We start from the raw sequence: 11,649 nt of genomic DNA, 5'->3' as shown, positions 1-11,649 counted from the left end.
TTTTTTCGAGACAGGGTTTCTCTGTATAGCCCTGGCTGTCCTGGAACTCACTTTGTAGACCAGGCTGGCCTCGAACTCAGAAATCCACCTGTCTCTGCCTCCCAAGTTCAGGGATTAAAGGCATGTGCCACCACCATCTGTCTCATTTTAGCTATTATTCAGAATGGATTCCAAGGGGCTTGTTCACCTAGAAAACTGTTCTATCCTGAGGCAGGACCCCTTGTACACTATTACTTTTTTTTGATGAGCTGGAATCAATTTGATTTGACATTTAAAAATTTAAATATTCATTAAATGTTTTTAAATGTCTTTATCCTCCCTCTCTTTAAGCTCTCACCTTTCTTAATTTCTAGCCCTCCCTTTTTCTCTCCTTTCCCCTATCTTTCCATGTGGCCATGGCTGGTCTCCCTCTTTTTACCTTCTTTCCTCCCTGCCTTTCTACAAAGCTCTAAAACGATAAAAAAAAAAAATGAATTAGGTAGCATTCCTTCTGTTTCCATTTTGTGGAATAGTTTGAAAAGAATTGGTATTAGCTCTTCTTTGAAGGTCTGATAGAATTCTGCATTAAACCCATCTTGTCTTGGCCCCCCCTTTTTTTGGTGGGGAGACTTTTAATGGCTGTTTCTATTACCTTAGGGGTGGCAGGGCTGTTTAGAAAGTGATAAAAAAATCACATGGTATTGGTACAGAGACAGACAGGTAGATCAATTGAATAGAACTGAAGACCCAGAAATAAACCCGTATACCTATGGTCACTTGATCTTTCACAAAGAAAGCAAAACCATACAGTGAATAAAAGAAAGTACTTTCAACAAATGATGGTGGTAACTGGTGGTTTGCATGTAGAAGAATATAAATTGATCCATTTTTATCTTCTTGTACAAAGCTCAAGGCTAAGTGGATCAAGAATCTCAACATAACATCAGAAAGGCGTATAGAAGAGAAAGTAGAATGAGCCTGGAATGCAACAGCACAGGGGAAAATTTCCTGAACAGACTACCAATGGCTCAGGCTATAAGATCGACAATTGACAAATGCAACCTCATGAAATGGAAAAGCTTTTGTAAGGCAAAGGACACTGTCAATAGGACAAAAAGGCAACCTTCAAATTGAGAAAATATCTTTACTAACCCTACATCCAACAGAGGGCTAATGTTCAAAATATACAAAGAACTCAAGAAGATACACTCCAGAAAACGAAATAACTCAATGAAAAATGGGATAAAAAAATTCTCAGCTGAGGAATCTTGAATAAATAAGAAGCACCTAAAGAAGTATTCAACATCCTCAGTTATCAGGGAAATGCATATGTAAATGACCCTGAGATTCCACTTTACACCAATCATAATGGCTAAGATAAAAAAGCTTAGGAGACAGCAGATACGGGCAGGGATGTGGAGAAATAGGAACACTCCTCTATTGCTGGTAGGATTGCAATCTTTTACAACCACTTTGGAAAGCAATCTGGTAGTTCCTCCGAGAATTGGAAATAGTTCTACCTAAAGACCTAGCTATACCACTACCAAAAATGCTCTAACATATAGCAAAGACACATGCTCCACTATGTTCATAACAGTCCTATTTATAATAGCCAGAGCTGAAAACAACCCAGATGTCTCTCAATGGAAGAATGGATACAGAAAATGTTGTACACATTTACACAATATGTAACATTTACACAATGGAATACTACTATTCAGCTATTTAAAATAGCGACTTCACAAATTTTGCAGGCAAATAGATGGAACTAGAAAATATCATCCCAAGAAAGTTAATCCAGCCCCAAAAGGATGTATGCATCCTATGTACTTACTGATAAGTGGCTGTTAGTCCAAAAGCTCAGAATATCCATGGTGCAACTCACAGACCATACAAAGCTTAATAAGAAAGAAGCCCAAAGTGTGAATGCTTCAATCCCATCTTGAATGGAGAACAAAATAATCACAGGAGGCAGAGGGAGGAAGAGACCTAGGTGGTAGAGGAAAGAAGAATGGACCATGGGAGGATGGGATCAGGTATAGGAAGAAAAGAATTCCAGAGAACCATGAGAATGAATAGAAATATGTAGCAGTAGGACGTGGCGACTGGGGGTTGAGGGAGGCTAGAGAGTCCCAAATGCCAGGAATTCCAGAGACTCCCAGAACACAATGGAGATGACAATATCTGGAATACCCAACAGTAGAGAGATAGAACCTGAAGAGACCACCTCCAGTAGACAGACATGATTCCCATTTGAGGAATGGGGCCACCCACCTATAGCAAAATTTTTAACTCAGAATTGTTGCTGCCTAAAGGACACACAGGGACAAGAAGTGGAGCACAGACTGAGGAAAAGGTCATCCAGAGACTTCCCCACATTGGGATCCATCCCATCTGCAGACACCAAACCCTGACACCGTTGCTGATGCCAAGAAGTGCTTGCAGACTGGAGTCTGGTATAGCTGTCCTCTGAGAGGCTGCCAGCACCTGACTAAGACAGATATAGATACTCACAGCCAACATTCGACTCATCCAGGAGAGCCCAATGGAAGAGTTATGGGAATGACTGAAGGAGCTGAAGGGGATTGCAACTCTATAGGAAGAACAACAATATCAACTAACAGGACCCATCAGAGCTTCCAGGAATTAAACTACCACCAAAGTATATACATGAAAGGGTCCATGGCACCTACATATGTAGCAGAGGACTGCCTCTGGCATCAATGGGATGAGAGGGGCTTATTCCTGTGGATGCTTGCTGCCCCAGAGAAGGGCAATGCTAGAGGGAGGAAGAGGAAGTGGGTAGGTGGGTGGGGGAGCACCCTCTTCAAGCCAAAGGGTATGGGGATGAAGAGTTTGTGGAGGAGAAACCAGGAAGAGGGACAACATTTGAAATGTGAATTAATAAAATAATAAAAAAGTTAAAATTCAAGAAATGAAGTACACAAAAATTTGTTTAGACGCTCTAATAATATTTTAGGTCTTGACCAAAAGAATCTGAAAACTTTAGATATGTTTGATTTGTACTTATTCCTGGACTGACATCTACTAGCCTACTGAGGACTGGGTGCCACTGTGAGATAATTGTCTCCTGTCACCTTGTCTGTCACTGTCCATATGGGTCTATCTCTTCTTCCAATGCTTATGTGCTTTTCTTAGAAAGCACAATGAAGGCTTCCAGATTTGAGTTAAAATTGTTGCTTGTAAACTCTGAGTAATATATGTTCATAATATATATTCATAAGAACTTTCATAAAAATTAGAATTCAGAATGAGAACAGAACATAGCTAATAGACCTAAGATTTCTCAAGAAGTCAGTTGCTTCATGAAATGCTTAATGAAGTCCACCTTCAATTTTCTTCTTCCTGGTGGACTTTCTTTGGAGAACCCATTGTTGAGAGTTTGGTTAATTTGTCAGAACCCCAAATACATGGTTAAATACAAATAAATTTACTCAAGAGACTTTATAGAAGATTTGATGAAATGTGAGATTAACACTTGACAGATGACAAGAAATTATACCAGATGTGTTTCAAAACTTTCCAATGAAAAAATAAGGAACTGAAGTGAAAGGAGTAGAAGCAGTGGCAGGAGAATTGCTCACTGGAGAGTGTGAATGGACTGTGGTAGTGCAAGACATAAAAAGGAAAATATGTCAAAAGGAGGCTTGAATTTGAATGAATGCTTGGAGGAGCGATAAGTAATGAGTGGCAGGAGAAAAGAAAGACAATTCAACGCAGTCACCAAGATCAAAGTTTAGAGTGTTAAGGAGGCCATGGAAAAAGTATCAGAGCTATTCAGTGGCTTGAGAAGAAAGGTAGCATCAGGTTAACACAGCAGTAGAGAAGAGTAGGGCTCAGTGGCAGATGGTTCCTTTCTTTCTTGTCTTCCATGACTTCTTGGTATTGAATTAAGGCATTCCAGGGTCCTGGGTTAGGATGTGGAGGCTACAAACTCCAGGATCAGTTCTTAAAAGCCTGCACGGTAATGCAGCTCATCTAGAACAGCTGGCCTTTGATTTAAGACTGCAAAGTAGTCAGATACAGGTGCCACGCAATGGTCCAGTAGATTGTTGCTTCTCCCAACATCATACTTTGTACAGCTCTTTTGTAAACTGAATTACATGTTTTTATAAGAACTCACTTAACACACACACACACACACACACACACACACACAAAACTAGAACATGACGATTTACAGTTTAGAAAGATTAATGATGGAAAAGGTCAAAGATAGACCATGGTTGGTATGCAGGAAGAACCTTGACCATCATGGTAGCTGTGTTTAATTTCCCCATATCAACACCACTTCAATTTTCTAATTTATTTGTTTGTTTACTTTGCAGTGCTAGGAACTGACCCTGGGGCTCATGAATATACCTTGGTGCTATGCTACCAATCAACATCAAGAACTTCCAATTTTCCTATTATTTTAACATAAGCTAATACATTGCAACAGTATGGGCTCCCAGGAACATTAGTGGCATAAAATTGACACAAAAATGTTACTGTGATGGGGAGTTAGTACTATGCAGCCTGGCTTCAGCCTATTTAAAACAAATCAAAACAATGTTCAGAACATTGGTGCTATGCTAGGAGCTGAAAAGTTTTTGGCACTAATGAACCCAGTTATCATTCCATAACACTATATCAAGTCTAGAACACGGACACCTCATTACAAGTGGCATAATCCTTAATTCCCATTCAGGGACAGGAAGGATTTATGTGATTTTTTTGACACATGGTATTTTAATCCTTGATTATAGAATGTCACTGGGTTTTGAGTTATCTCTTCTATGAAAAATATTTATTTAACTATCTCTTCTGCAGAAACAATTCATTTTAATATATACCTGCCATCCAGGTGTATTCTATAGATTCAACAGCTATGCATAACTCAAGCTAACTTAAAGTGGACAGGTTCCTTCCTAATCCTTGGTAGACAGCCTGTGTTTAGGTGATGAAGTCTTTCAATCCAGATTACCAATTGGAATTGCATTAATTCACAACCAAAGGAGATAACAAAAATTTAGGATTGCATTTAGCTTTAAAATGTCTTTAAGATGACAATGGCCATGGTATTTCTTTCTGCATGGGTCAGAGTAATTTTAGTGTACAAGTTCTTTGGAAGTGAAAGGGTGTATAACCTATTTCAAGCCCCATGAGCATTTGGTGAATGTAGAACTCTAGTCAGGCTACAAGAAAGATAGTGCTGCGTCGTGATAACCTCATGGGTCAATGCACAGCTAGAAGACTTCCCTCTGTTCCTGCAACATGCATACTTAGGAAGTACAGTCTGACTTCCATCTGTGAACAAATCAAAATACAGGTGTTTAAAAGAACAGTGCCAGTCCAAGGTAGGCTATGTGTTGCCCACTGTATACCCTCCCTGGGCATCTGAGACAGCATTGTAAGAGTCTTCGGTTAACAGGTTTTGGTCATGAAGGCAACTTTGTTGACAAATGCAGACATGGGTAGGATCTCTCTGCTCTGGAAATACTACCAGCATACTTTGAGCAGACCCTTTGCATATAAGGCTTGGGGCAAAGAACTGATGATATCTCAATTTTATACATAATAAATGAGCCATTTTCTTCAATGCATCAGATTAGTTTTCCTGATTGTGCACACATGATGCTAAGCCTTAGATCTTGATTTTTCCTCACACCCCATACAAAGTATATCTGCATAGATCTGCAGACCACAGTTCATCGATCCTGCATGCAGACAAAACTGACTTAAAAATTGAAGCTTCTGTTGCCATTAACATTGGCTTGTAGAAGCCAGGTTGGAGAGGAGAGATACAGGTAAAAACTTTGAGTCATTGTGTAGGTACTCAATGACCAATGCTCCAATCTCAGGCAGGAAGTAAGCTTGGGGGAAGAGCTGCATATGCTGTGAATAGGACCAGTCCCTCTTGGGGATATGCATTCTTGATGTCAAGGGAAGCATAAGCTGTGGGTAGAAATGGAAGTGGATTGTGAAGGTATACAGCAACAACATAACCCAGCCAGGATAGCTGTGGCAGTAGGAACAGGGCAGAGTGCCTCCTAGAAAAAAGCAGCATGAAGGTGAAATGAAGCAGACCTAGTTAGCAGAAGAGACAACAGTCACCCATAGGTACTAGGCAGATGGCAAAGGGCCAGTTTTCTTAATGCCATCACACCCTGAGGTTGATTTATAGCTGTTGGTGTTTGTTTAAATGTACAGACAGTTCTGCTTTCCTTTAGCATTTTTAACACTGTTTGTGCACATGGCTATTCTTCAGTTTGGAAAACACTTCTATTTATCATCTGAATTATCATGCAGAGCATGCACCAAGAATGAAAAGCAACTGAGATATCACCACAGACATCAAATCTGTGTGACAGAAATGTAATCAAATCTCAGCAGGCACAGACAGAGAGCAGAAGATATCTTCTCTGTTTCTGGGTAGTTGGATAACAATGGTGGTGAAGCTCAGGCCATGGCAACTTTAACCAGACAGCATTCAGAGAAGACCATGTTGGGTGCAGAAAGCAGCATGGACCTCTGTTGTCCTGGATCACCAAGGCTAAACTAAGCCCAGGAAGTAAAAAAGGTGGCAGCTTTTCGGAGAACATCTATCATTCCTGCCCTTATTAGCTCCAAGGCCATCCAGTCTCTTCTCTAACCAAGGATGGACTATTATGTATGATATTAAATAGGGATCAGCTACTTTCTCATCCAATGTCTTATCTTCCACAGCATACACTGGGGAGTGTCTCATTATCAGATGGTCTAATCTTATCATAGGAACAAATGCTTTTTACATACACACTAAAGCAGTTCATGTGATGGTCAATTTCTGACAATACATGGAAACCAGCCAACATGCACTTCACTGTGAGACCATACTGCCAGTGCATCGAGCATCTTAAAAGGACTAAAAGTGGACACAGGATCACCTGTGGCGAAGACAACATTCCTGGAGACCAGACGGTGCTCTACAATGGAGAACTGTGGGAGCTCGATCCTTTCCACGCCAGTGACAGCCTTGTCCCCGCCACGCCAGTAAAATTCAATGTCATCCGTAGTGTAGCCATCTACCAGGAGAGAGAAGCAGTAACATGGTGGATAGGAGGCACTGTGACTAAATTGCAATGTATAGCCCAAGAAATTATTATTGTTGAAGGGAAGTAATGGCTCTATTAGATTTAAAGAATTATTCAATGTGCACATCTGTAAGGAATGAAAATAAAGTAGCTTTCAGGTGTCTCTGTGTTACCTCAGCAGTTTGCTTTGTGCCAAGATGGTCCTGAAAGGCATAGAACTGGGACTGTGGGAGATGAGAGCTTGGACCAGAGTGACATTATAAACAATCAGACTTGAGGATTTCCATACATTTTTTTTTTTTAGATATTTTCTTTATTTACATTTCAAATGCTATCCTGAAAGTTCCCTATAACACTCCCCCCACCCCCGCTGTGCTCCACTACTCACCCATTCCCACTTCTTGGCCCTGGTGTTCCCCTATACTGGGACATATAAAGTTTGCAATACCAAGGGGCCTCTCTTCTCAAAGATGGCTGACTAGGCCATCTTCTGCTAAATATGCAGCTAGAGACACGAGTTCTGGGGGTACTGGTTAGTTCATATTGTTGTTCCACCTATAGGGTTGCAGACCCCTTCAGCTTCTTGGGTACTTTCTCTAGCTCCTCCATTGGGGGCCCTGTGTTTCATCCTATAGATGACTGTGAGCATCCACTTTTCCATACATCTTTGCAGTATGAGTATGATGCCAGGGGAAAGCAAGTATTGAGATTAAGGAATAGCTACAGAGAGTACGGGCCAGCTTTCCCCATCAGAGTCTAGTGACAAGAGTTCTTTTAAAGTGCCTGTCCATTTTAGAAATGCTCTTTGCTGGGAGACTTCTGGCCCAGATATACTGGCATAGGTATCCTCTTCACAAAGAGAGTGAGAATGAGAGAATCAATGAGAAACAAAGCACTGTCTTATCTCACCACCCAGAAGTCACCCAGAAGATCACAACAAATTGTCCATTTATTTCCAGCTCTCTTTGTATTTTTTTATTTTTCTTTGTATCTATTCTTCCTCTCTTCCTTTGTCACTCCTCCCTTCTTCACTTACTTCTTCCTCTATCCTCCCCTTTCTCCCTTTAACTTTCTCTCTGCCCTGACTTCTTCCCCCATTCCTTCCCTTACTTCCTTTCTTCCTTGTCTTCTTGTTTCTCCCTTGAGTCAGATCTCATGACTGAACACCAGATGACCTATACCATCTGCTAAGTGCTGGAATCACAGACCATCAGATCCAATTCAATTTTTCAATTACATCAATAAAACACAAATCTGATTTAAAAACATATCATTGCAATGCAATGGAATTTTGTACTTGAACACATAGGAAACAAATGTATCCAGTGCTTTCATAGCCCAGGACCTCAGTTTCTGCAGTGTTATGTCCCTACAGCAATCTGCTATCCTTTGGAGAAACCACAGTGTGGCATCTACCATTTAGCAACTCTTTCTGTCTTCCTGACCTGACAATTCCCTCTCTAATAAAATACTCACCTGATTACATCACTCCTTTATATAAAGCCCTCAACTGCTTTCTATTCAATGGAAAAATAAGCTCAAACTTCTCACAAAGACCTCAGGAACTTACAAGATAAACTCCAATGTGATGTTCCTCTCTCCCATTATCAGGCCAGGTATGCATCTCTCTTAGTACTCAGAGCAGCTCCTGTGCCCAGACAAGCTATGTCCTCTGCAGGAGTCTTTTTCAGGTGTTCAAATAGCCCATCCTCCTCCAGGTCACAAGATTTACTGAAAGCTTCCTGCAGAAGTTTTCCATGAGATCCCATCTCCTGCCCAACCCCACAATCACCCACAATTTTTTGTCTTTTCAAAACACTTATTGCTTATTCTGCCTGTTTCACATCCCTCTAGATCATGTACTCTAGGTAGGAAAGCATTTTGCCTCTGTGCTATATGTCCCTGTACTTATGACAGTTCATGCACAGAGACAGAGTGCACCTCTATGGTAGAGTACTTGTTTCACACATTTGAAGCCCTGGATTTAATCCCGGAAACAGAAAACAAAATCAAAGCTAAACATCAGTGCTGGCATATAGGAACCCTGCAAAGTAGGTGAGGGATGATAAATTAATGGATCAACAAATTTATACTCAGCTGGAAAACAAAGATGCCACTTTTCCACTCTGCTCCCAGTGCATAGAAGTCAGCAGAAAGGAATTCTCTGCTTGTCCTCAGTCACTTTCAGCCTGGAGTTCTGCAGGACAAGTCATCCCTTACCCAAGAAATCTCTTTTGCCCAACATCTGCTAGAGTCAGGTCATACTGCAATAATGGTAACACCCAGAGGTGTGTGCAGGCAGTTGGAGATGAAGCTGCTTCCTAAAGGAAAGCTTGCATTCACTTCCTAAAATGTCCATAGTCTCAGCAGAGCCATGGCCTCTATCCAAACAGAAGACATTAGACGTCTTAGGTTATTCCTAGGAACTGTAGGGATCACCATCTTTCCTCTGAGCCTTTTAAAGTTCCATGGCCAGTGTCCTCAAAAGCTCCAATTTTGCATCATTGGATGTGACTTTACATTCCTCATCTCTGAATTCACAGATGTCAGGAAGTATGGGCATCGATCAGTATAGCAAAGAAGGGAACAGTGTGGCCAGCTGTGGCCCCAACTCTGTACTCCCTCATGTTGCTTAAGCTTCATACACCCCCAACCACAAATACTTCTAGTAATACCAAAAAAAGCAAATTCACTTAACTACCCAAATCTCAGTAGAACACCAGTTGAGATGAAAAATAAACCAGGCTTCGATAGACTCAGTACAAACACTTGTTGAAACTAGTAATAAGGCAGTGTGTGACAGGTCAGGATCAATAGGCGACACTGTTCAGGTGGCAGGAGGCACATCTTCTTGTTAGATGTTAGCAATGCAGCTTCAATTCTGCCGTAGAAGTACACAGCACTGAATTATCAATAAGGCATTTGAACACTCCTAAATTGAAGAAAATTGCCAAGATGCAGAAATGGCCAGCTTGTAAGGCTATGATTCTGATGGGAAATGAGTTTCACTCCAACTGCCAAGGGTCTCAGCAGTCCAGCCACTCAAGCATGATGAAGCAGATTGTAAGAAAATTGCATCTCTGTGTTTGCTCTGTTCTTGCTGAATGGTTTGAGATGGGGGACATTTGTTTTCTCCTATTTCAGCACAGAGAACAGGCTATCTAATCAGATTAGAATAAAGTACTCTTTTATACTGAGTTATATACACACAAACACACACTCCTGTCTTTCAATCGTTTTGCTTCTCTCTTGCTTTCACCTCTCTCTCTCTCTCTCTCTCTCTCTCTCTCTCTCTCTCTCTCTCTCTCTCTCTCTCTCTCTCTCTCTCTCTCTCTCTCTCTCTCTCTCAGTGTGTGTGTTCACAGTAACATTGGAAATAGTTAATTCTCTAATACTTTATTCTGTTTTCTGACTTGGGAATGATACCTAGGGTCTGTGTGTAGAAAGCAAGCATTCTACCATTGAGGCGCCTCCCAGACTAATTTTAAGATAGCTATAAGTATTATAAGAATATTGTAAGTGCTTTGGTATATATGATAACTTACAATGACAAAAAACAACAAAACAACAACTTAAAATTCGAAGGACAAAAGAGGAAGGCAAACTCGAATACACACAGCTTTCAATTTCCAAAGTGCAGTTTTGCTCATCCAGTGGGTATCTTCTGAGGTCCATCATGCACGCTGCTGTCGTAGTGATCCTGAAACACACAGTAAGGGTGGCATTAGAGATGTGCTAAGGAATGGAGGAGGGAAACTGCTTCTAGAAAGACATAAGTCATATAAACATAAGCCCTCCTTCCCAAAGTCCACCTGACCAAAGCCTCCCTCAAGGTATACTGAGAATTTTGAATGAGTAAAAAATTCCTTGAATTCATGATTTGAATATACTACAGATCAGTTTTATCAAGAAAACCAAATCACACTTAATTTTATTTCCTTTACCTGTTCTAAATTGACAAGTAAAATGTATACATGATGATAATGTGTGGAGTAAGATTGAGAAGTGTTTGTGTATCATAGAATGAAAGAAAGGAGTAGACTCCATCTATAATCTAAAACTAAATACATTTTCTAAATCATGCAATTAATTAACCTAATATTCCATCCTATTCATTAGAATGGAGTTTATAATTGCAATTATTACTTTCTACTAGCTGTTTTCTAATTCATCTCTCCCAAACAACCTGAAGTCATATGCGCATGTATGCACATATACATGGGTAAGCGCATTGTGCTTAGCAGCTTCCCACTCATTGTCATACTATGTAGAGCTGGAATGACAATGCAAACTGAATGGAGAAGCCTGAGTAAGTCCAGGAGTAGGTCCTTCCTACCAACCACTGTATCTGATATGTAGTACTTATTCAGATCCTCCCATCTTGCTGTCATAATGATGCTTTTTATATAATTAACTTGATAAATAATGTAAAATATTGACAGAATCCATCAAAGAGAAGCTAAAAATTAGCATGTGATCTTCCTGAGATGAATCTGCATTGGATTAAAATCTATGACAGCAGGCAAGGCCCATAAGAAATTCATTTTATGAGAGTCTCCTGCTGTTAATATACTTTTTCTTTTTTTTTTTTTTT

The 11,649-nt window shown here is 40.4% G+C and overlaps 1 protein-coding gene across 2 annotated transcripts in view; it reads right to left on the bottom strand.

Moving 5' to 3' along the window:
* Gabrb3 (gamma-aminobutyric acid type A receptor beta3 subunit) overlaps positions 1-11,649 on the bottom strand; it is a 228,587-nt gene that overhangs the window by 29,167 nt on the left and 187,771 nt on the right. For both annotated transcript variants that reach the window (XM_021166821.1, XM_021166820.1), the window contains exons 5-6: positions 10,673-10,755; positions 6,909-7,046 (exon numbers count right to left, since the gene is read on the bottom strand). In XM_021166821.1, the coding sequence (XP_021022480.1) occupies positions 6,909-7,046; positions 10,673-10,755 (221 nt within the window). The remainder of the gene's footprint in view (positions 1-6,908; positions 7,047-10,672; positions 10,756-11,649) is intronic.

This window comes from Mus caroli, chromosome 7 (genome assembly GCF_900094665.2).
Source record: "Mus caroli chromosome 7, CAROLI_EIJ_v1.1, whole genome shotgun sequence".
Lineage (NCBI taxonomy): Eukaryota > Metazoa > Chordata > Mammalia > Rodentia > Muridae > Mus > Mus caroli.
This window is presented reverse-complemented; position numbering and strand designations above follow the sequence as displayed.